This window comes from Octodon degus, unplaced genomic scaffold (genome assembly GCF_000260255.1).
Source record: "Octodon degus isolate 3935 unplaced genomic scaffold, OctDeg1.0 scaffold00028, whole genome shotgun sequence".
NCBI classification, from domain to species: domain Eukaryota; kingdom Metazoa; phylum Chordata; class Mammalia; order Rodentia; family Octodontidae; genus Octodon; species Octodon degus.
In genome coordinates, this window is record NW_004524604.1 from 9,373,458 (window position 1) to 9,392,138 (window position 18,681).

The 18,681-nt window shown below is 39.8% G+C and overlaps 1 protein-coding gene across 5 annotated transcripts in view; it reads right to left on the bottom strand.

The window, feature by feature from the left end:
• Positions 1-13,939: 13,939 nt before the first annotated feature.
• Phkb (phosphorylase kinase regulatory subunit beta) overlaps positions 13,940-18,681 on the bottom strand; it is a 268,116-nt gene continuing 263,374 nt past the window's right edge. For 3 of the 5 annotated variants that reach the window (XM_004629191.2, XM_023712977.1, XM_023712978.1), the window contains 3 exons: positions 17,125-17,232; positions 15,103-15,243; positions 13,941-14,424 (listed from right to left, as the gene is read on the bottom strand). In XM_004629191.2, the coding sequence (XP_004629248.1) occupies positions 14,287-14,424; positions 15,103-15,243; positions 17,125-17,232 (387 nt within the window). In that variant the 3' untranslated portion in view covers positions 13,941-14,286. Of the gene's footprint in view, positions 14,425-15,102; positions 15,244-17,124; positions 17,233-18,681 lie in introns of all 5 variants that reach the window. The other 2 variants (XM_023712979.1, XM_004629192.2) reach the window with 2 other exon arrangements.

Genomic DNA, 18,681 nt, shown 5'->3' on the forward strand with positions numbered 1-18,681 from the left:
AAAAATTTTGAGACAAGATCTCATTAATTGGCTAAGCTCCTCAGGCCAAGTTTAGACTTGCTGTTCTCCTGCCTCAGCCTCTGAAGTGCTGAAATTGCAGGTCAATGACTCAGCTGTCCATTTTTCACTGCTCACCTCCTTCACCAGGAATTGTGGGAAGTGATGCTGGAAAGTGGAATTTTGCAGAGATCTCCAATTATTGCCTCAGTCTGAGGACCGTGTCATTTGGGGTCATTTGACAGAATCTATGGGTATCGAGTGGGCTGGTACTGCAGAAAGAAGCCTTTCTGTGAGGAGTCCTGGGGCTCTGATGGGCTGGGAGCCTTTGGAAGTCCCAGGGTACTGCATAAAAAAATTAAAATGATGGGATAGAATACACCAAACCAACCACTCTCCCTCCCAGGATAAGAAAAACAAAACATTTATGAATTTTACCCACTTAGAAAGGCAGCCTTTTCCTTACCTCACTGTTTTCATCAACATTCAGCCAATGCTTTAGCAAAGACATCATGCACAAGGTACCACATTGCATGCTTGGTACTCAGTGATAAATAAGAGAAACAGGTTTCTAGCTCTTGTAAAGCTTTCACTTCATGGAAAGTCTGTTTGTTTGTTGAATTGTTTTTAATCAGACAGATTTTTTGAGACATGATTCACATACCATACAATGCATCCATTTGAAATGTACATTTCTATGGCTTTTTATAGACTTACTGAACTACCACCATTGTCAATTTCAGAATATTTCACTACACTGCAAGGTAATGTAAGGTTTTTTTTAAATGTATTTATTACAGGGGCTACAGGGTCTCACTACGGAGATTGGACTTACAGGATTCTCCTGTCTTCAGTCTCCCAAGCGCTGGGATTACAGGTGAGCAGTACCATACCCAGTCTCCAGTGCCACCTCAACGCACCCTGAGGTCAAAGCTGGCACAGCACACCAGGGGTTGAACCCCAGCGGCTATACCCTACCTAAGCAAGTGCTTTAGTCCACTGAGCTATCTGACTGGCCCATGGCAATGTAAGATTTTAAGGAGCTAATAACTGCTAATTACTGAGTTAAAATTGTGATAACTGTTCCTACTTATGTGAGAGGACAAAGCATGTAACTTGAGCAGCACTGTAACCCCAGCCTTTGAAAAGGCTCCGCAAGAAATGGGTCACACCAAGGAATCACTTTCCCAAAGTAACAAGGTAGGTTCTGAAAGGGACAGTGACCAAGGAGGGGGCAGCTGCTGCCCAACTTCCTGCTCCTTCTGTCTGTAGAACTCATGCAGCCTTAAGCATGGACCATGGACATTGGCAGCTATCCCATCACGGTCACTCCACCTGCCCTGATCCCTCTTTGGCCCTGCACTAGCCACAGAGTTTAAGTGGAAATGCCATTAGTGGAGTTCCAGAGTGGCCAGGTGTGGTCTGAGCTGGATATTGTGACCTAGCTGTTGGAGGAAGAGAGTATGGGCCCTCTGGTCCAGGCCTTCTGGTTTGTGATGATGGAGGGGGCAGTGCGGGTGAGATGTCCTCCAGTAGGTGACTAATGCTGTGCTGAATACTGATGTTGAAAGGGTTTGGCCAAGATGCTGATGAGAGTTTTAAGGGAGCCAAAGGCTTGTGATGGTCACTCTTAACACCGTCATGGATACATTACTATTAGGTTCCACAAGTACAACAAAACCATGTCTGGATGTGGTTAAAACTTAACTTTATACAATGTAAAAGGATGTTTATGAAGACTTGCTGTCTTATGCCAAGAATAAACACCTCAGTAATTATAGTAAAGTAGAATAATGCCTTTCAATACTCTTTCCCACTCATTTTCCCCACTGTTGCTCACAGAGTCCTCTAAAGTATACTGAGTAGCTCCTGGTTTCCTCATTCATGCATCTGATGGGGGCCTGAAAAGTCTAGGATGAATGTAGGGCTCCTCCCATTCATGGTAGAGCAGGTAAAGTGAGGCAAGTATTTGCTCTCTGGGGTTCTGGGTCTCATCTTTGATAAAGATCTAAGCACTGGGCTGCCCAAATAGCTCAGCAGATTAAAGTACCTGCAAGCAGGTGCAGGGGCCAGGGTTCAATCCCCGGGTCTGCAGTGTCAGCCCCGCTCCTGGGGCACCATGAGACTGCAATTGAGACTGGGTGTGGTGGCACGCGCCTGTAATCCCAGCTTGGGAGGCTGTAAACAGGGGGATCACTATGAGTCTGATCTAGTAGTGAAACCCTGAACACCCTGTAGATGCTCCCTTAAAATAAATAAATAAATAAATAAATAAATAAATAAATAAATAGAATATAAGGACCATTTCCCTGATACAACATATTTTGGCCAAACAGCTGCCGGTGAAACTCCTATTTAGGATACGAGGCACTGGGCCAAGAGAAGAAGGATTCCTGTTGGTATCGCCCTCCACCTCCACAGCAGAGAATTAATGACACAGGCCTTGATGCACTGGAGAGAACCACTTAGCTGCTGATTCTGCTAGTTCTAGTTATTTACTTCCCTGTTCAATAGAAGTTGAAAAATCACCTGTGTTATTAATTTGCGTAAAATCTTCCAGCTTCAGAATGCGACTCTAAAGCTATTTTTACAAAGCAAGTTGGAATTCTCAGCTTTTTGTTTTCGGATGACTAAAGTTATACATCAGCTGTTCTCATAAACGTCAAGCTTACATTTTTTTTCCCTTCCATTTTCAAGATGAGATAAACATGTATAGGTTTGCTGAATTTCTTTCACTGCACAATCATACATAAAACCATCAAAGTGGCTCTTAGTCCCTTTCCTATTTTTAGATATAACTTTGAGTTACATCTTCTTAGGCAAATCCTCATTCTCATTATTTAAGGTTCACTCTCATTTTTATCAATTAATAAGTGTTTATTTAGCATCTTCTGTATATTCAACATTGTAGTAGATACTAGATGGAGGTACTTGGCCTTTATTGGGTCCTGGTCCTCAGTGGTCTTGTACTTCATCAAAAGAAAATACTGACCTTAAAAAATAATGAGTACACTATAGATTGTCTGAAACCTATAATTGTCTGGAATGATGTGGCAGTTTTGAGCATGCCAAGATGGAGGCCTAGTGGAAGATGAGAGGACACAGGACAGAAGGGCTGAGTGAGAGGCAGGGCAAGGAGTGCCCTTCACACAGGGGCCACACAACTGTCTGGGTCTTTGTTTTGAAGATCATGAATAGCCTGGCATGACTGGCAGAAGCAGACAATAGGGAGCCACTGAAGGCTTATTTACAAAACGAAGAGAGTGCTTACATTCAACTGTGTTGTGAGGGCTAGGAGGGAACTGAGAGTGGACCTGAGTCCTAATAATGGCTAGGCAGAGGGCACAGTGTTTATCAGTCAGATACACCCCTCAGAGACAGAATGTGACCTGCTTGCCCTCTACCAGCAGAGGAAACCCAGAAAAAATATATTTAGTTTATGTGAGGAAGGCGAAGAGGCACATTATTAATTCACAGCAGTATCTACAGTTTAATTCTGCTTTCTGTCAAGCACTCTAGACTCCCTAGGATGGGGCCATTTCTTTCCTATGGCAGAGACACAATCTTTTACAACTGCATCCCTCTATGTTAATGGAGCCGGGGGTGGGGTGGGGGCAACGCAGTGCATCCTGGCCTCGGACATGAAAGTACAGACACACTCCCATGGCAGATGTGGGCCTCGTCTCTGGGCCTCTGAGTTGCACACAGTACAACTCTTATCCCTCCCACAGGCCTCAGGGTTGAGTCCCATGTGTCTTCACAACAGGATCAGGGCAAGGGTACAGTTTGGAAAGCTACATCTACTCTCCTGGTCTTGCCATATGAACAGCATGGTCTGGGCCAAACCCTGGGTTTGGTTTTTGAGACCACTAAGTTTAAAGGATGTTACTTCCTTTGTAGGGAGAGATGTCTGCAAGCCTTAATGCCTCCGATCAAACATGCCGCACCCATGGGAAACATTGCCTTGAGAAGAAGAAACCCAAGAGAGAGCAGCCTGCAAGACCACCCTCCTGACTGAGCCAGGGGCTCCCCATGGGGAGGGGAGGTGGAGAATGTCATGGAGCAGAAACTAGACTGCCCAAACTGAGGCTTGCATCCTCCAGGTTCACAGAGAGAGGTTTCTTCCTCCACTGAAGATAACTATTTCAGAATTGCTTTTCCTTAGCCACAGTTGTCATCTAAACCAAAATTGCATGATTAAGATGAGGTAAATTAGTGTAATTTGAACCTAGATCTGGACTCACACAGACTGTTCTAATTCTAGTTTTGCTATGGATTTTGTACAGGCTACTTAACCTATTAGCCACTCAGTTTCCACATCTACATAATGGGTGCAGTAAAAGTGCCTTCCTTACAGAGCTGGCTGTGGTTCTGTGGACTTTTAGTCTCCTCCTGGTGTCCTTTCTCCTGGGCCAAGACTGAGTTCTGTACCAGATTCAGTGTCCCATTTGTGGTTTAGTGATTACAGACAGGTGCGCAGACCCTATTCTCTGGGAAGCCTTCTCCTTGGCCAAACCAGTACCCTGACTATTGCAGAGAAATAGGCTGAGTGCTGGTGGTGGGAACAGAAAGAAAATGGTAGATTCAGAAGAGAAGATGACAATGGGTCTTAGCAGTACATAAAGAGGGCTAATAAATGTGGCTGAAATTCTGGGTTAATGAGGATACTATGGAGGTGAGGCCTTGAATAAAATTTATATTGGGAGAAAAAGAGTAAGTTTCATAAGAAAAGTGTTCAATGAAAGACTGAGGAACAACTAAGTGGAAATTTCCCATTGGCAAATAGATACAGGATATATGTGCATTCACATTGCCTGTGCATGTGTGTTTAGAGGTTACTAGAACAGAGGTGATATTTCAGACAAGAGAATGGAGTGTGTGAAAAACAGTTATGAGTGGAGTGTGTGGAGACGTTCACAGTCACATACATAGAAAATGAATTGATAAAATGGTGGAGCTGGTAGTTTTACACACAGCTAAGTTAGCTAGAAATATTCTAAGTAGTCAGACAAGGCTAGGCCTTCAGAAGGTGAGAGGACAACCACAGTGCAACCACTGCTGGAGGTGCATCTGTCGGAAGCCAGGCCTCAAGATAAAGACAGAATGACCAGGCCTGTTCCCCAGGGGATAACTGGTATCACTCGGTCCAATAAAATTTACATAGATGCCTCATCCAGAGCAGCTCTCAAAGGTTCTAGGGAAAAGAACACAGAGAGGATAGAGAAATAATGATAAGAGACAGAAAGGCAAGATCAGGCAGAGCCCTCTCTCTGAAGAGGAGGAAAAGGAACTGCTTAACCACCACAGCACGTTTATTTATACATCTGTCAGGTTGGTGTCACGTGTTACCCCTTTGCCTAGCAACTCATTGCTTGGACTGCCTTGGGTGCCTGGCATTTTCTGGACTGGAGCAACTTGTTTTCATGGCTTGCCTCAGGTGCTCTTTGATCTCTGACCAGGCTTGCCTCACCCCACACGTGTAATCACTTTCCAGCTTCAGTCACTCCCCACAGATAGACATCAGTCACCCTAATGGGTGACAAGGATCTCCTGAACAATCCCTTCCTAAAGGTCTTGCTTTCTCCATGTACCTTTGCTACATGACCTACTTCTCACTGAATGGTACCTAAGCAGCTATACTTGCAGTCTTGTTGATCACAGTTTTGACCCACATCACACCTGGTGATTTTGCTCTATAAAACTTCCTCTGAGAAGTGAGCTTGGTGCTGTCTCTCAGGAGCCATCTGTCTCTCAGGAGCTATCTCATTCAATAAAGTTTTCCTACTTCTAATCTGTTGTTCCTTAGAATTCATTTTTCAATTTGGGGGAACATGATCACAGGATACCTGATGTCTAGCAGGTTGGGAGTTAATATTATTCTCGCTTTATTAGTAGGGACCTCTGCAAAAATCTATCCCAACTCACACACTTAAAGAACGAAGTTCAGAGAGCAGCAGTGATCTGTCACATGCCTCAAAACATTCAGAAAATAGAGGTCCAGGGCCTAACCCAAGTTCTGGAACTCTCAGTTTCACCCTATCCCACCAGGCTAAGCTGGCTCTGTGCAAGTTCAATGTGAACTGATGCTGACCAACAATGTGAAATTGGCAATCATAAGCCTCTGGGTATGTGGGGGGCAGGGAGATAAACTTAGGAGCCTCGGAACTGTTAACACTAAAAAAGTGATCAGGCTTTGTCCTTTATTATAGGGCAATAAACAAGCCAAAAAAAAAAGAGAAAAATATCTAAAAAATCACAATGAATCTCTTTAATTGAAGACATGTTAATGATTGTAAGTTCTGGATAATCGTTCTCTTCTTTTTTTTTTTCTTTCAAGACAGGAAAGTTGGGTTCGAAAACCGAATCTGCTTGTACTCATCCTGTTCCTTTCAACCCCAAGTCTCATATGCACCTGACTAGAAAACTGTGCCACCAACTTCTGAGCACTTCCCACCTAATTTGCAGCATCCAAAGACAACTGAATCGGAAAAGCTACAAATGTGTGCTGCATTGAAGTTTTGTGACTACAGAACTACTTTTGAGCTCTAAAAACAAATACTCCTCTAAATGATCCAACCCCCCTCTGAACACATCACCTTCACTGATGGCTTAGCTGGTATCTGACCCAAAATTTCCACTTAAACCTGTTCCTCTGGTTCACTGTGTTGATGCACAAAAGAGAAGTTTCTTCATTCTCATGCTGTGGGCCCAAAAAAAGAGTAAAACACACCATTGGTGTGAACTTTTACATTTATCTGGTACCCTTTAGTGCTTTTTCCAAGGAGAGAGAAGGTTTAAGCCAAATTTGAGAAGAAATACGCTTCCATTTTGCCTCGTTGAAGAAAACTGCACCACTATGTCTCCACTCTGCTGTCCCCAAGGAACCTGATCTCTCAGAGAAACCAAAGTGGTTCTGATGTGGTCAAGCGCCAGGGAGCAACAGGAGAGTCTTAATTTTTTCAATCCTGAAGAACAGAAGAGCTTGTTTCTTCATGAAACATCTTTGAACCAGTCATGTTAAATGGCACCTCCTACACTCTCTGTTTCCTATTTTACATCTAACCACTTCTTTAAATTCTAACTCAATAGTATACTTTGTTTCCTGACAGACATGACTCACTGTCAATAAAAGGGGCTCAATACACACAGTAGGGTGTGGAAGGTTACAGGCTGTGTCCCACAGCTGATTTGGAACCTAGATGAAAGCAGTCCAGTCATCTTCAGCGCCTTCACCTTGCTCACTGCCACTCCATCCCATAATAGGAATGGAGCAAGAAGGAAGGATTAGAGGCCAGCCCCCCTTCTCCCCACCCCTACTCCCAGCATTCACTACTGCTCACATCCTGTGAACATTTCAAGGGCACTTACCTGGTAAGCCATGTACTCAACTGTTATTCTGGAGGACAGTAAAGACCAGGTGTGGGTAGAGAGCTTGTAGTTTGTTTTGTTTTGTATACAGACATAGGTCACTTATGTTCTAGTTACAGATGAACATTTTTCCTCTTTAATTCAATGTTGTCTGATATTTTAATGGCGAGTTCTAGTTATACAGGACTGGATCTCGGGCTATCATTTTGTTGTTGCTGCTGTTTTGTTTTTCTTTTTTCTTTCTTTTAAACTAGGAATATGCTAATTTTTTTATTAATAATTTATAATCTATTGTAATATATACCAGAAAATAAGGTCTTTGAAGAAATATTGTTTATTAAGAATAAGCTCTAAATACTAAAATACAGTTTTAAATACAGAATTATTTCAGTGAATTTTAGGTTTTTTTTTTTTTTGTAGGACAGTTTCAATAATTAACACATTGCATACATTCTTCCTAGTGGTTAATGCTGTTTTGTTTTTCATCTTGAGCCATATGGCCAATTTTCTTATGCACCTCTCCTGCTATTGTTCTGGTAATTTCAAATTACTTTTGTATTTTAATGGCAAACTTTAAAAACTTTGTGTCTTGACTTATTAACCTTAGAAAATAAAATGAATATTAACTTCTTGCTGTGAAAGAAAAGGAAATTAGCTTAATCATACCCTCTTTTCAGCCCCTACTGTGTTGTCAACAAGATCTAGGATTTTTGTCCTAGGCCATTAGTTATATTATTTTATATTGTGAAGTCTGTCATCTTCACATAGTGTTAATTTTATATTTAAATGGATTCATAGCTCATAAATAGTTCTTACATATATTATGTCTTCTCTGTTATCATACTCTTTTTATTTTTATTTTTTATTTTTTTGCTCCAAATGCCTTCAGGGCAGGTTTGGCTGGCTTGAATTGTGGGGATTGATCCACAGCCACCTGAGCCTGACAGCTTTGTGGAAGCAGCCACTTAAAGAACTGAGCTAGGGCCAGGCCCCGTTACCATACTTTTCACATTGATTCTTTTGGTTGACCAGATCTAGTTTGTTATGATTCCCAAGTCTCTGCATATTTAAAAACTCTTCATTTGGTTTTATAGTGGTTAAGATATGGAGAAAAACAAACAACACTTAGCTCACACTTACGTTGAACTGCTGTGGAGAACCTAAACACATTGAGGGTGATTCAGGTCTTGGGTGGCTGTGGTCAGTTTTTGTTTTTGCCTTGAACTTCTTCCAGAACACCTCCAGAATATATTTGAATATTACTCACTATCTTCAAAAAATTTTTGGGAACATGATTCATTTTTTAAACTGCAGATTCAGTTCCTTATGTATGGAAAATTTTAACTTACCTTTTTTTCCCCCTGTACTAATTGCAGCCTTCTCTACCTACCAGTTTTCTTTCTGCTGAATCAAATCTGTCCTCTATTTCTACTCTTTTCCACCCATATCAAATGTCACTCTATCAGGTGCCCCACAACACAGGGACCCTAAGAATCTGTGCAGGGTAATCCACAGAGTGTAAAATTCAGAGAAAGACCAGATGATTGGAGAGTAAACCATTTCTTCATGAAAGAGAAATAAGTGGGGGCTGTAAGAAATTTTTAGTAAGTGATTTTTAGGAGGAATGAAGGGGACTGAAGAACAGACTGGGGACAAATGTCCTTGGCTTTGGTTATGGGTCAAATCCAGCCTTTCTTATAGTCAGTCTCCTGGGAGATCCACCCCTTAGGCAGACAGGAAAACTTCAGAGAAAGCTCCTTCCTGTGCTTCAGGAGGACCAGAGGGAAAAGACATGAGGGGAGAGTCAGAGACCTTGGTTGTCCTTCAGTATGATTTAGAATGTCAAAACACCAATCTTTGGGTACTGTTTTCTGAGCCCCAGAACTTCTCCAACCTGCCTCATTTTTCTTCACAACACTACAAGCATCATATGTGCCCAAGCCCAAAGCAAATGTAGTTCTGTGAGGAACTCTGTACCTACTCCCCCACCATAGCAGAACAGTGGCTGGCAGAACCAGAGTGATGCTGAGTAAGTAGTTTATTAAATTATCTCAGGCTTTTCCTGTGTGTCTTCTATTCTGTTTTAGCAGTGTAGATTTTGTCCTTTGCTCTAATTTATGAAGTTTATTTTCCTAGGTCCACTTTCCTTTGTATCATATTGTATTGTAGAATTCTGTTTTCATTGATTTTCTTTCTCCTTAATTTCTTTTAGAGTATAGGGCATTTGTTGTGAAAGATGCTGTTTTCTAGAGTACATTTTCTTTCAGTCCTGCATCTTTTCTCCTGTATTCTGTACACAGTTTACAAGCAGTTTCTTCTCATGATGAGCAAAGGGGCTTGGTGAGTGCCAAATTACAGTGCGGGTGATTCCTTGCACTTTTGCCTGCTCAGTATGCACTCTTTTGTTCTCTTTTAACTGCATCCAGCTAAGTCAATCCCTCTCAGGAAATAAGACAGAATTCAGAAGGAGGCAGCCATAGAAAGACAGGAAAGATCAAGAGAAAGTGCTCACTTAGGCAGCACATATACTTAAAAAAAAAAAAAGATGAAGAGAAAAATACCAGTTCATGCACTAGTCCATGATCAGGCTTGGGATGTAGCTCAGTGGAAGAGTGAAATCCCTGCATGTGCAAAGCCCTGGGTTGATCTCTATTCAGCACCACAAAACAGCAACAGTAGCCAAAAATCAGAGAGGAAATGGATTGATAAATAGCCTGGCTTTAAGGTCTCAACTGCCACTGAAATATAAGGGCCCAACACCATTTGCTTCACATTTTCTTCACTGGGTAGGAATTGAGCAGGTGAAACTTCTTGGGAAATGGGAGTGAAGAGTGGAAACTTTTCCCCTAAGAGCAATCATTTCAGTTACAAATTAAGCCATCAAACACAAAGAAAAGCAAAATTTACTGTTTGGCAGAACAATCCATGTAAATAATTGTGTTTGGAAACAGGATCTATGTCCTTGATAAGGAAGAGTGTGTTCCGATTAAGCAGTGTCAAACAACATTCTATCTATACAAAATACAGGTGGCAGTGGCATGAAATTGAATCCCCATTGCTCATGAGCTCCATCCTTCCAGGTGACAAGACATGTCTAGGGTACCAGTTCTCAGATGAGCTTCTGCTGAAATGCTGGATGTAACCAGGTCTAGAGGATCAGGGTCCCCTCTGCTCATTGGCCTCCTACCCAGGTTAAGTCAAAATGCCACCCCCAGTGGCTTTTCCCTTTCTTGGGGAGCATGGCTGTGGCAATCATGTCGTTTGTATGCTGCACAGTGTCCAGTGGGATGGCAGCTGGAGCAAAACTCCAGCTTACACAAACTGGGTCCTGCTATGAAGCTGCTTCTGCTCAAATAGCTTTTTTTTTTCATGCGTTTACTAAGTCTTTTTTTCCTTTTTCTTTTTTTGAGACAGTCTCACTATGTATGTAATTCAGGCTGGCCTTGAACTCACTTTGTAGCCTAGGCTGGTCTTGCTTTTACTGTGTCTTGTGCCTACATGGTACCTGAAAATGGTTTGGCTGTGAGGTGGGGGAAGAGCTTGCATGATTGAAAAACATTTTTTCCATAATGATGACTCAACACTCATTTGATTCCCTTCAAATTCACTAGGTTTTTCATGGTTTTGTAATCTTGTCCTGGACAGCTTTTTGAGGCCATAAGACAGGAGCAATATTCTAATTCCAGTGGATCTTTTGTTTTTTTTTTTTACTGCTTCTCAGAGTTTATGGTATGAGGTTGTATAGCTTCCATTGTCTGAATGCAAATAGAGGTGTTTTGCTGATCCAATCTTGTTTTCCATTCACAGTTCCAGTTTCTGAGATAGGGGCTTTTATAATCTGGCCACATGCTACTATGCTACTTCCAACCTCTCTGATTTAAATGGGGTCTCTCTGTGTTGCTATAATTGTTTTCACATTATGTTGACTCTTGCACTTTTATATGCTGTCTATTTAATATGCATGCTCACAAAGAGCTGACAGCATGTCTGAATCTACTCCCTAAGAGTGCTGTTGAAAATTTAAATGTATTCAGGTGTTCAACAAATGTTTATTGATGTCTACAAGGCACTGAGAGCTTATCACATATTGAAGTTGACATCAAGATGATCCTATTCTGATTTTTAAAAATTGAAATATGACATTTAAAGACCTAAATAAAATGGCAGGAAATATGGGAAAACATTGTGTTCCTTAAAATGATGCTTTGGAAATGTAGTTGAATTTGAAATTCAGTCAGGAGTTTCCAACAGACGTTGCTTGTACAATAAACTTACACAGTGAATCTGCCATTGTGATAGAGAAAGCTTTAAATCAGATTTAAATCTTGCCATGCCTGAAAGAATGTGCTAATATTTTCAGTCTCTAGTACAGCTGGTAAAACATTTGGGCTATGAAGACCAAATGTAACTTCTAAATTTCAGGTGTACTGTGTTCTAATTCATGCTACCTTTTGCTTTTCTAATTAGAAAACAGATACATATTGGCTTCTGGTTAGGTGAACATCAAGATTTACCAATATCAAAATCTCTTTCAGAACAATAAATTTTGAATATCATGGAAACATAAAATTGATACATGGGCTACAGGTTTTCAATGCTTCCAGGAGAAGAGGAAAACAAAATTTTGACTATGTAACACTTAAACAAGAAGCTAACATATTTGCAAATGATGTTTGATTTCAATTTACCAATTTTCTGGCAACTTTGCTCAGGTAATCAAACGAAATTTTTAAAAATTGTACAACAGAGTCTTTCTTCTTTGCTTCCTTCCTCCCTTCCTCCCTTCCTCCCACCCTACTTCCCCACTCTGAAGTAACAGTCCCAGATTCTTCATGGGGTTCAGGCTTATGTTTTTGCTTCTCATGCCTGGGTTTTATAAACTAGTTTTATTGTTCAGGGCCACCTTTTCACAAAATCTTTTATTTTTTTCTCTGTATTTTTTAGGGAAGGGTCTACAGGGTGTTCAGGATCTCACTACTAGATTTGACTCATTGATTCTCCTGTTTAGAGCTTCCCAAGTGCTGGGAATACAGGGACGCACCACCATGCCCAGTCTCAATCCCACTTCAGTGTGCCCTGGGGGTGGGGCTGGCCTGGCAGGCCTGGGGATCGAACCCCTAACCCCTGCGCCTGCTTGCAGGTGTTTTAATCCACTGAGCTATTTGGCCAGCCCTCAAAATCTCTTAAAGTACTGGTTGAAGTGATTTAATTCTCTTTCTCTTATTTCTCTTCCTTCCTTTATTTATTTATTTATTTATTTATTTATTTATTTATTTATTTTAGGAGAGGGTCTACAGGGTGTTCAGGGTTTCACTACTAGATCAGACTTGTAGTGGTCCACCTGTTTATAGCCTCCCAAGTGGTGGATTACAGGTGAGGGCCATCATGCCCAGTCTCAATTGTGGTCTCAGGGTGGCCTGCACGGCAGGCCCAGGATCAAACCTCTGGTCCCTGCGCCTGCTTGCAGGCGCTTTAATCTGCTGAGCTATTTGGCCAGCCCCTATTTCTCTTCTTAAGGTAGTTAGTAAAGTCAGATTTTATATTTTCCTTTTTATCTAATGCACATACAGTTTCTTAACAAAGAACTAGACATGGTGCCCTGAAGTCAAGAGAAATGAACTGACCTTTCCACATATTCACTCTTCATTTCTCTGCTATTCACTGTCTTTAGTGAAACTACCCATCTTTCCTTCATCCTTTTAGGGTTCTACAAATGGAATGCATTCTTCATGTGGAAAATCTGATCACTGAGGTGAAACTCTTTAAAAAGACTGGTCCAAAAAATAGTGCTCTTTGGGACCAGGGCTCAAACTAATGTGCCGCATTGTAACATTTAGGAAATACATTCATAAAATTCAAACATTCAATATTTCAATTTTTATTAATGATGAAGTAAATTTGGTAGCAAAAAATGTATAGTGGTAGGTACCACAGGTTATCTTCCACTCCATATCCAAAGCTACTAGATGAGAATGTTCAGAAGTATTAAACTCAATATTTTGAGTCTGAATAAACAATCTATCCAGATATATTAATTCAGAAATAAAATTTAATGACTTTTAATTTTTCTTTGACAAAGTTAACATTCCTAAGTTTAACATACTTCTGAACCACCCTAAATATGTTCTATATTTAGTGGTCGCTCAAAGAAAATGTCTGATAAGGTACAGATTTATCGCTTTATATTTAAATGCAACTCCTGTACTTCACACAAACACAAAACCACCATCATGTTCTCAAGGAAACTGTACAATAGCTTTGCATACTAAAATATTAACAATGCAGTTTCTGAAAATCAAGCAACAGCTGTCTATCTTGGCCTTAAAAATGTGCACTGTCATCATCTTCTAACACGACAAGGTCACTTAAAAATGTTCACCATTTTTCCAATATCTTTTGACTCAGAGTTAAGTATTACTAGTTGGCAAATTCACTTTAATGGCAGAAAGGTGCAAATTCAGTCTAAAGAGTAAGATTTATTTTGATGCAATTGTCTCTTCTCTCTGTCATCCTTCTTCCCTTCCTCTTTCTTTTCTTTTCACAGAGTCTTGCTATGTAGTCCAAGCTGGTCTTGAACTGCGATCCTCCTGCCTCAGCTCAAGTATTGGGATTATAGGTATGTGCCACCACATCCATTTCTGACAAACTATTCGATCGTAAAACATGCATCAGTGAACTTTCAATTCATAGGCTATTTCTATTGTCCAGTGAAGGTTATTATAGTTGGCTAATCACAAAGATTAATCACTTGATTAAAACATTTCTCACCTTTAGATTGGCAATGGCATGCAAAAGGCCTACTGCTTTGCCAGGGCCATCACAATCACCTCACATCATGACCAGTGAGGAAATGGCTACCTGGATGAAGCTTCACATGCTGCTAGAAAATCAGTCTCAGTAGGGCCCCTTCCACCTTTCTGCCTAGCTAACCAGACACGAGTCTTCACTGCTTGGCTTGACTTCTCCTTCCAGCAGCAAATTCATCACAACCTTTGTCAAATAGCTGCATGTTCCTCTTTTTCCCAGGGGGGCAGTGTTGTAAAAGGAAGTCATGTCATCCTACAAAGGAAAATAGTAAGCAAATTGTTTGATATTTCATGTAAAGAGTTGACAGATAAAATCACTGTCAGCCTAGAGGGAAAAATAAATCCACAGAAGATTTCTTCATGGAAAATATGAGCTCCCTAGGCTTTTCTTTCATTTTCATGAGGCATCTGCTCAGCATATAAAACAAAGACTGACATTTTTAGCATTCCCTTCTTTGCTGATAATTTTTATTTACTTAGCGAACCTTTTCAAGAGTGAATATAAAATATTAAGCAGGGGGCCTAGTGGAAGCATATTATGTAGGATACAGCATGAATGCAACCTGTTCTGTATTCCTACTGCCCTCAGAAGTTAACTTCATAGTTTTCTGGAATCAATGGCCCCTCTTCAGTTAAAAAAAAAAAAAAGCCAACTATATAAGGAAAACTTATCTCTTGCTATATTTCTCTCTCTCTCTCTCTCTCTCTCTCTCTCTCTCTCTCTCTCTCTCTCTCTCTCTCTCTCGCTCTGTCTCAACTTCATAGCTGAACTAACTAGTAATTAAGTCAAAAGTAACATGAATTCCTCAAAGAAGTCAGACTGCTTCTATTTTGTACTCTGCAAATGGTTTATAAGCTAATTTGTGAGAGATTAAGGATATTTTGAAGTATCAAGACAAAAGGTGCTTTCTATAAAAAGTTGTTTACTTACTTGTTTTTCAATTTCTTTTAGTCGACTTTCATCTTTTTGAAATTCATGAAAAGCTTCTTTCACCAGTTTATCTAGATCTACTTTGTCTTGAAATTCTAGCTCAGGGTTTCTTTCCAGTACAATGGATACAACCATCAGTAACTAAAAAACAAACATCGAAAGCCAATTATATGACCCACAGTAACATACTGGACATGTTTTTATTTTTAACTAGACTGATGGATGACACTCACATTCCACAATATGTTCTATATGAATGAGATTTAAAAATCACCTATTGATGGAATCTTCCTAATTTTGAAAATCACCAGTATAAATTTTATTAGGAATTACATTTTTTATTATATATGTCCCTATAGGCATATAGAAATTATTTTAGTCACTTAAATAAAACTAGAAACTTAGAAAAATGTGGTGGTCTATTTACTAAGGGTCTGAGTTCCTCTGGAAATCAACCCTTGTTGGCAAGACACCAAAAGCCATGTGCAGCAGGGCAAGAATGCCATGGAAGAGAGGTAGGGGCAGGGTGGAGTGAGGTCAGAGAAGGGAGTGGGTCAATGGAGACTCAGGGATGAAGTTTCAACAACATGGTGCCTAACACCTCAAAATGAGTACAAGTCTGGATGCTGCACAAATTTCTCAGGGGATAGCTGTAAAAGTATATATATATACTTTTAACTCTGGTCTTTTCATGACATGGGTATTAGCTGGCCTGTAAGTTGAATGCATCACCATATTCAGTGGCCCTGTATATTTATACAAGTGGTAATGTTCACTTTAGATGATAAACTCGTACATGCAGAGTTTGTGTCTGCTATGCAATGACTGATAAGGCTTTCTGATGAGGCTTATGTATCCCTCCTTGAGCACTGAGCAGGAGACAAAAATCTTAAATTCACAATTTGGAAATTTCACTGAATGTATTTTATTTAAATGCTTCCATAAGAAAACCTAAAAGAATCAAAAGAAGTGCTTTCAATAAAATCCAAGGCCAACAATGTGTGAGACCCATCGGGCAGGGATTTAGTCAGAACACGAAGTTCTGTTAGAGTGCTACATATCACTTTGGTCAATGACAAGGGATTCTAAGTCTACTTCATACCTCAGATGCTAGTCACTGCACATGGAAGGAAGAGTGAGCTCACAGCACAAGAAAGAATCCACCCTTAAATAACTTCATCTTTTCATGACCTGACTGTATCTCACTACATGTTCTATAGAACTGATTAGTTAATCTTTTTCACATCTTGGGACAGCAAATATGAGGTCAAAATGTACTCTGCTCTGACTGCAGCTCCAGAAATGCTGGATTATAGGAGGTGTGGCATCCAGTTTACTACTCAGTGCTAACTTCTGTACTAGTGAGACACTAACTACATGTAAGAAACACAAAGCCTAGTGGAGACATTCCAAGAGAAAAGACAAAGTGACAACAAGCCACATTTAAATCCATCATTTGCAAGTTCATTATATATCTAATGTAATTTTTTAAAGTAAAAAATGGCATATGTGTGCATATGCCCATGTACTTTACCATTTAACTTATTTAAAGCATTGGTATAGCACAAAGATGTCTTCTCTACACAGGCAATGTTTGGAAAGATGTCCTTCAAAAGATTAACTGTGATAAGCTCCTGCTAGCGGGATGTGGGGGGCAAGTTTTTGTTTTGTATGATTTTTTTAACTACCGAAACTTTCTAGAGTAATAATGTATTATTTCTTTTAAAATAAAAAATAATGAAGACAAACTTACTAGAAAAAAATCACTTCCTCTCTTGCTATGGTGGTGCATATATGCTTACCAGGGGTGACAGTGCCACTTAAAGGCTCGCTCTCTTTTTTGCTACCCAGAGGGATGAAGGTGTTCAAGTTACTGAACACCTTGGCTTAGGTCACAGGTGGCCATATTCTGGAAGATTCCACTGAAGGAGCTGGGAATAAGTGAGGGCAGTTTTCCTAAGCCAGTTTTCAGGAAGTAGACTAAAAGCATATCTTCAGAAATTTACATTTTTAAATACAAACCTCTACAATGATCTGTCTATACTTTGGCTGGTCAATGTTTCCCAACATGTCTTCAACAAGGAGAGAAAAATTCATCTCATACATGGTCATATCTGACAGAGTTGGTTGCTGAAACAAATAATTCCATATTAAGATGGTGCTGAAGGTCATACTGTGGGTCTTTTTCAATAGAAGAATTTCATTTTCTAATCAAAAGTCTTTTTTCAGTTTCTATAAAACCTTAGCATTTTCATTTGACTTCTATGTCAAAGTACTAGAGCCAATAGGCTGATTACTGTGATAAATTAAACCTCCCATTTTTAGTAGTTCTCCCCATTATATTAATTTTTTTAGAGGAAAATGCTATATAAGAAAGCCACTTGAATACAACACAGGACCAGCCAAAAATTGAGACAACAAATACGGTACACATTGCTTTGAGAATTAACATGGAAGTAATGTTTGCTGTCAGACTTCACCACACTTGCTATTGAATGTACATAATTTCTGTGGCAGGTCCTTTCTAAGCTTGTAGTATAAAATACATACAAATAATAAAAAACAGCATTATATGCAGAAATGGCAATGAAACAGAAAACAAAAACACAACTAAAACAATTTTTTTTTTTATTTTGCCCTTTAGCTTTTATTTAATACAAGAGTATTCACAGTCTTCCATTCACTTTTCACAACCAAATGAAAACAGAAAGTAACTCAAATGGAAATTTGGGCATGGTAAAAAACACTCAAAGATGGGAGAAAAGAATAAAATGTAGGCTTGTGTGGATGGAGACATCACAGAATTGCTAGCAGAGAGGAGAAATACTTATTTGATTTTATCTTACTGAAGATTTACCTTAAAGTTACCCATGGCTTCAAAAAATGTGTATCTACTTCCTATTCCAAATCAAGTTTAACAAAGTTGTTTAGCATGGTATAACCCCAGTCCTATACTTAGTACATCTACTTGACAGTCAATGTAAGCCAGTATGTTGTTGATGGTCACAAATAGTACCAATTTGGGAAAAATTAAACCCAGTTGCCAAATATGCTTACTGTAATTGTTTAGATGTCTAACATTGGGATTGACAAAGTAACAGAAAAAAAAGGAAGACCTTTTCATGGTTTTACATTAATTTCCTTTTAATTTGTCTCATTTCAAATCACTAAAGCCACTATGCAACTATGAAAAACCTAAAGAAGAGATAACAAACTTGCCTTATTATCTACTTACCTAAGAGGAATTAGGATTAAGAAGTATAGCAGAGAAGGTAGAAGCTTCAGACACCAAATTGCCAGGGGTCATTCCCTGGGCTAGCTACTGACTAGATGTGACCTTGCAGAAATCATTTTCCTATACTTCAGATCCATTAGGATTTGCTTTATATAGTTGGGTGCTCCTGTGTTTGGTGCATACATATTTATGAGTGTTACCTCTTCCTCTTGAATTTTTCCCCTAATCAGTATATAGTGGCCTTCTTTATTTCGCTTAATCATTGTTGGTTTGAAGTTGAGACTGTCTGAGAATAGGATTGCTACCCCTGCTTTTTTCTGAGGTGCTGGGGCATGTAGTATTGT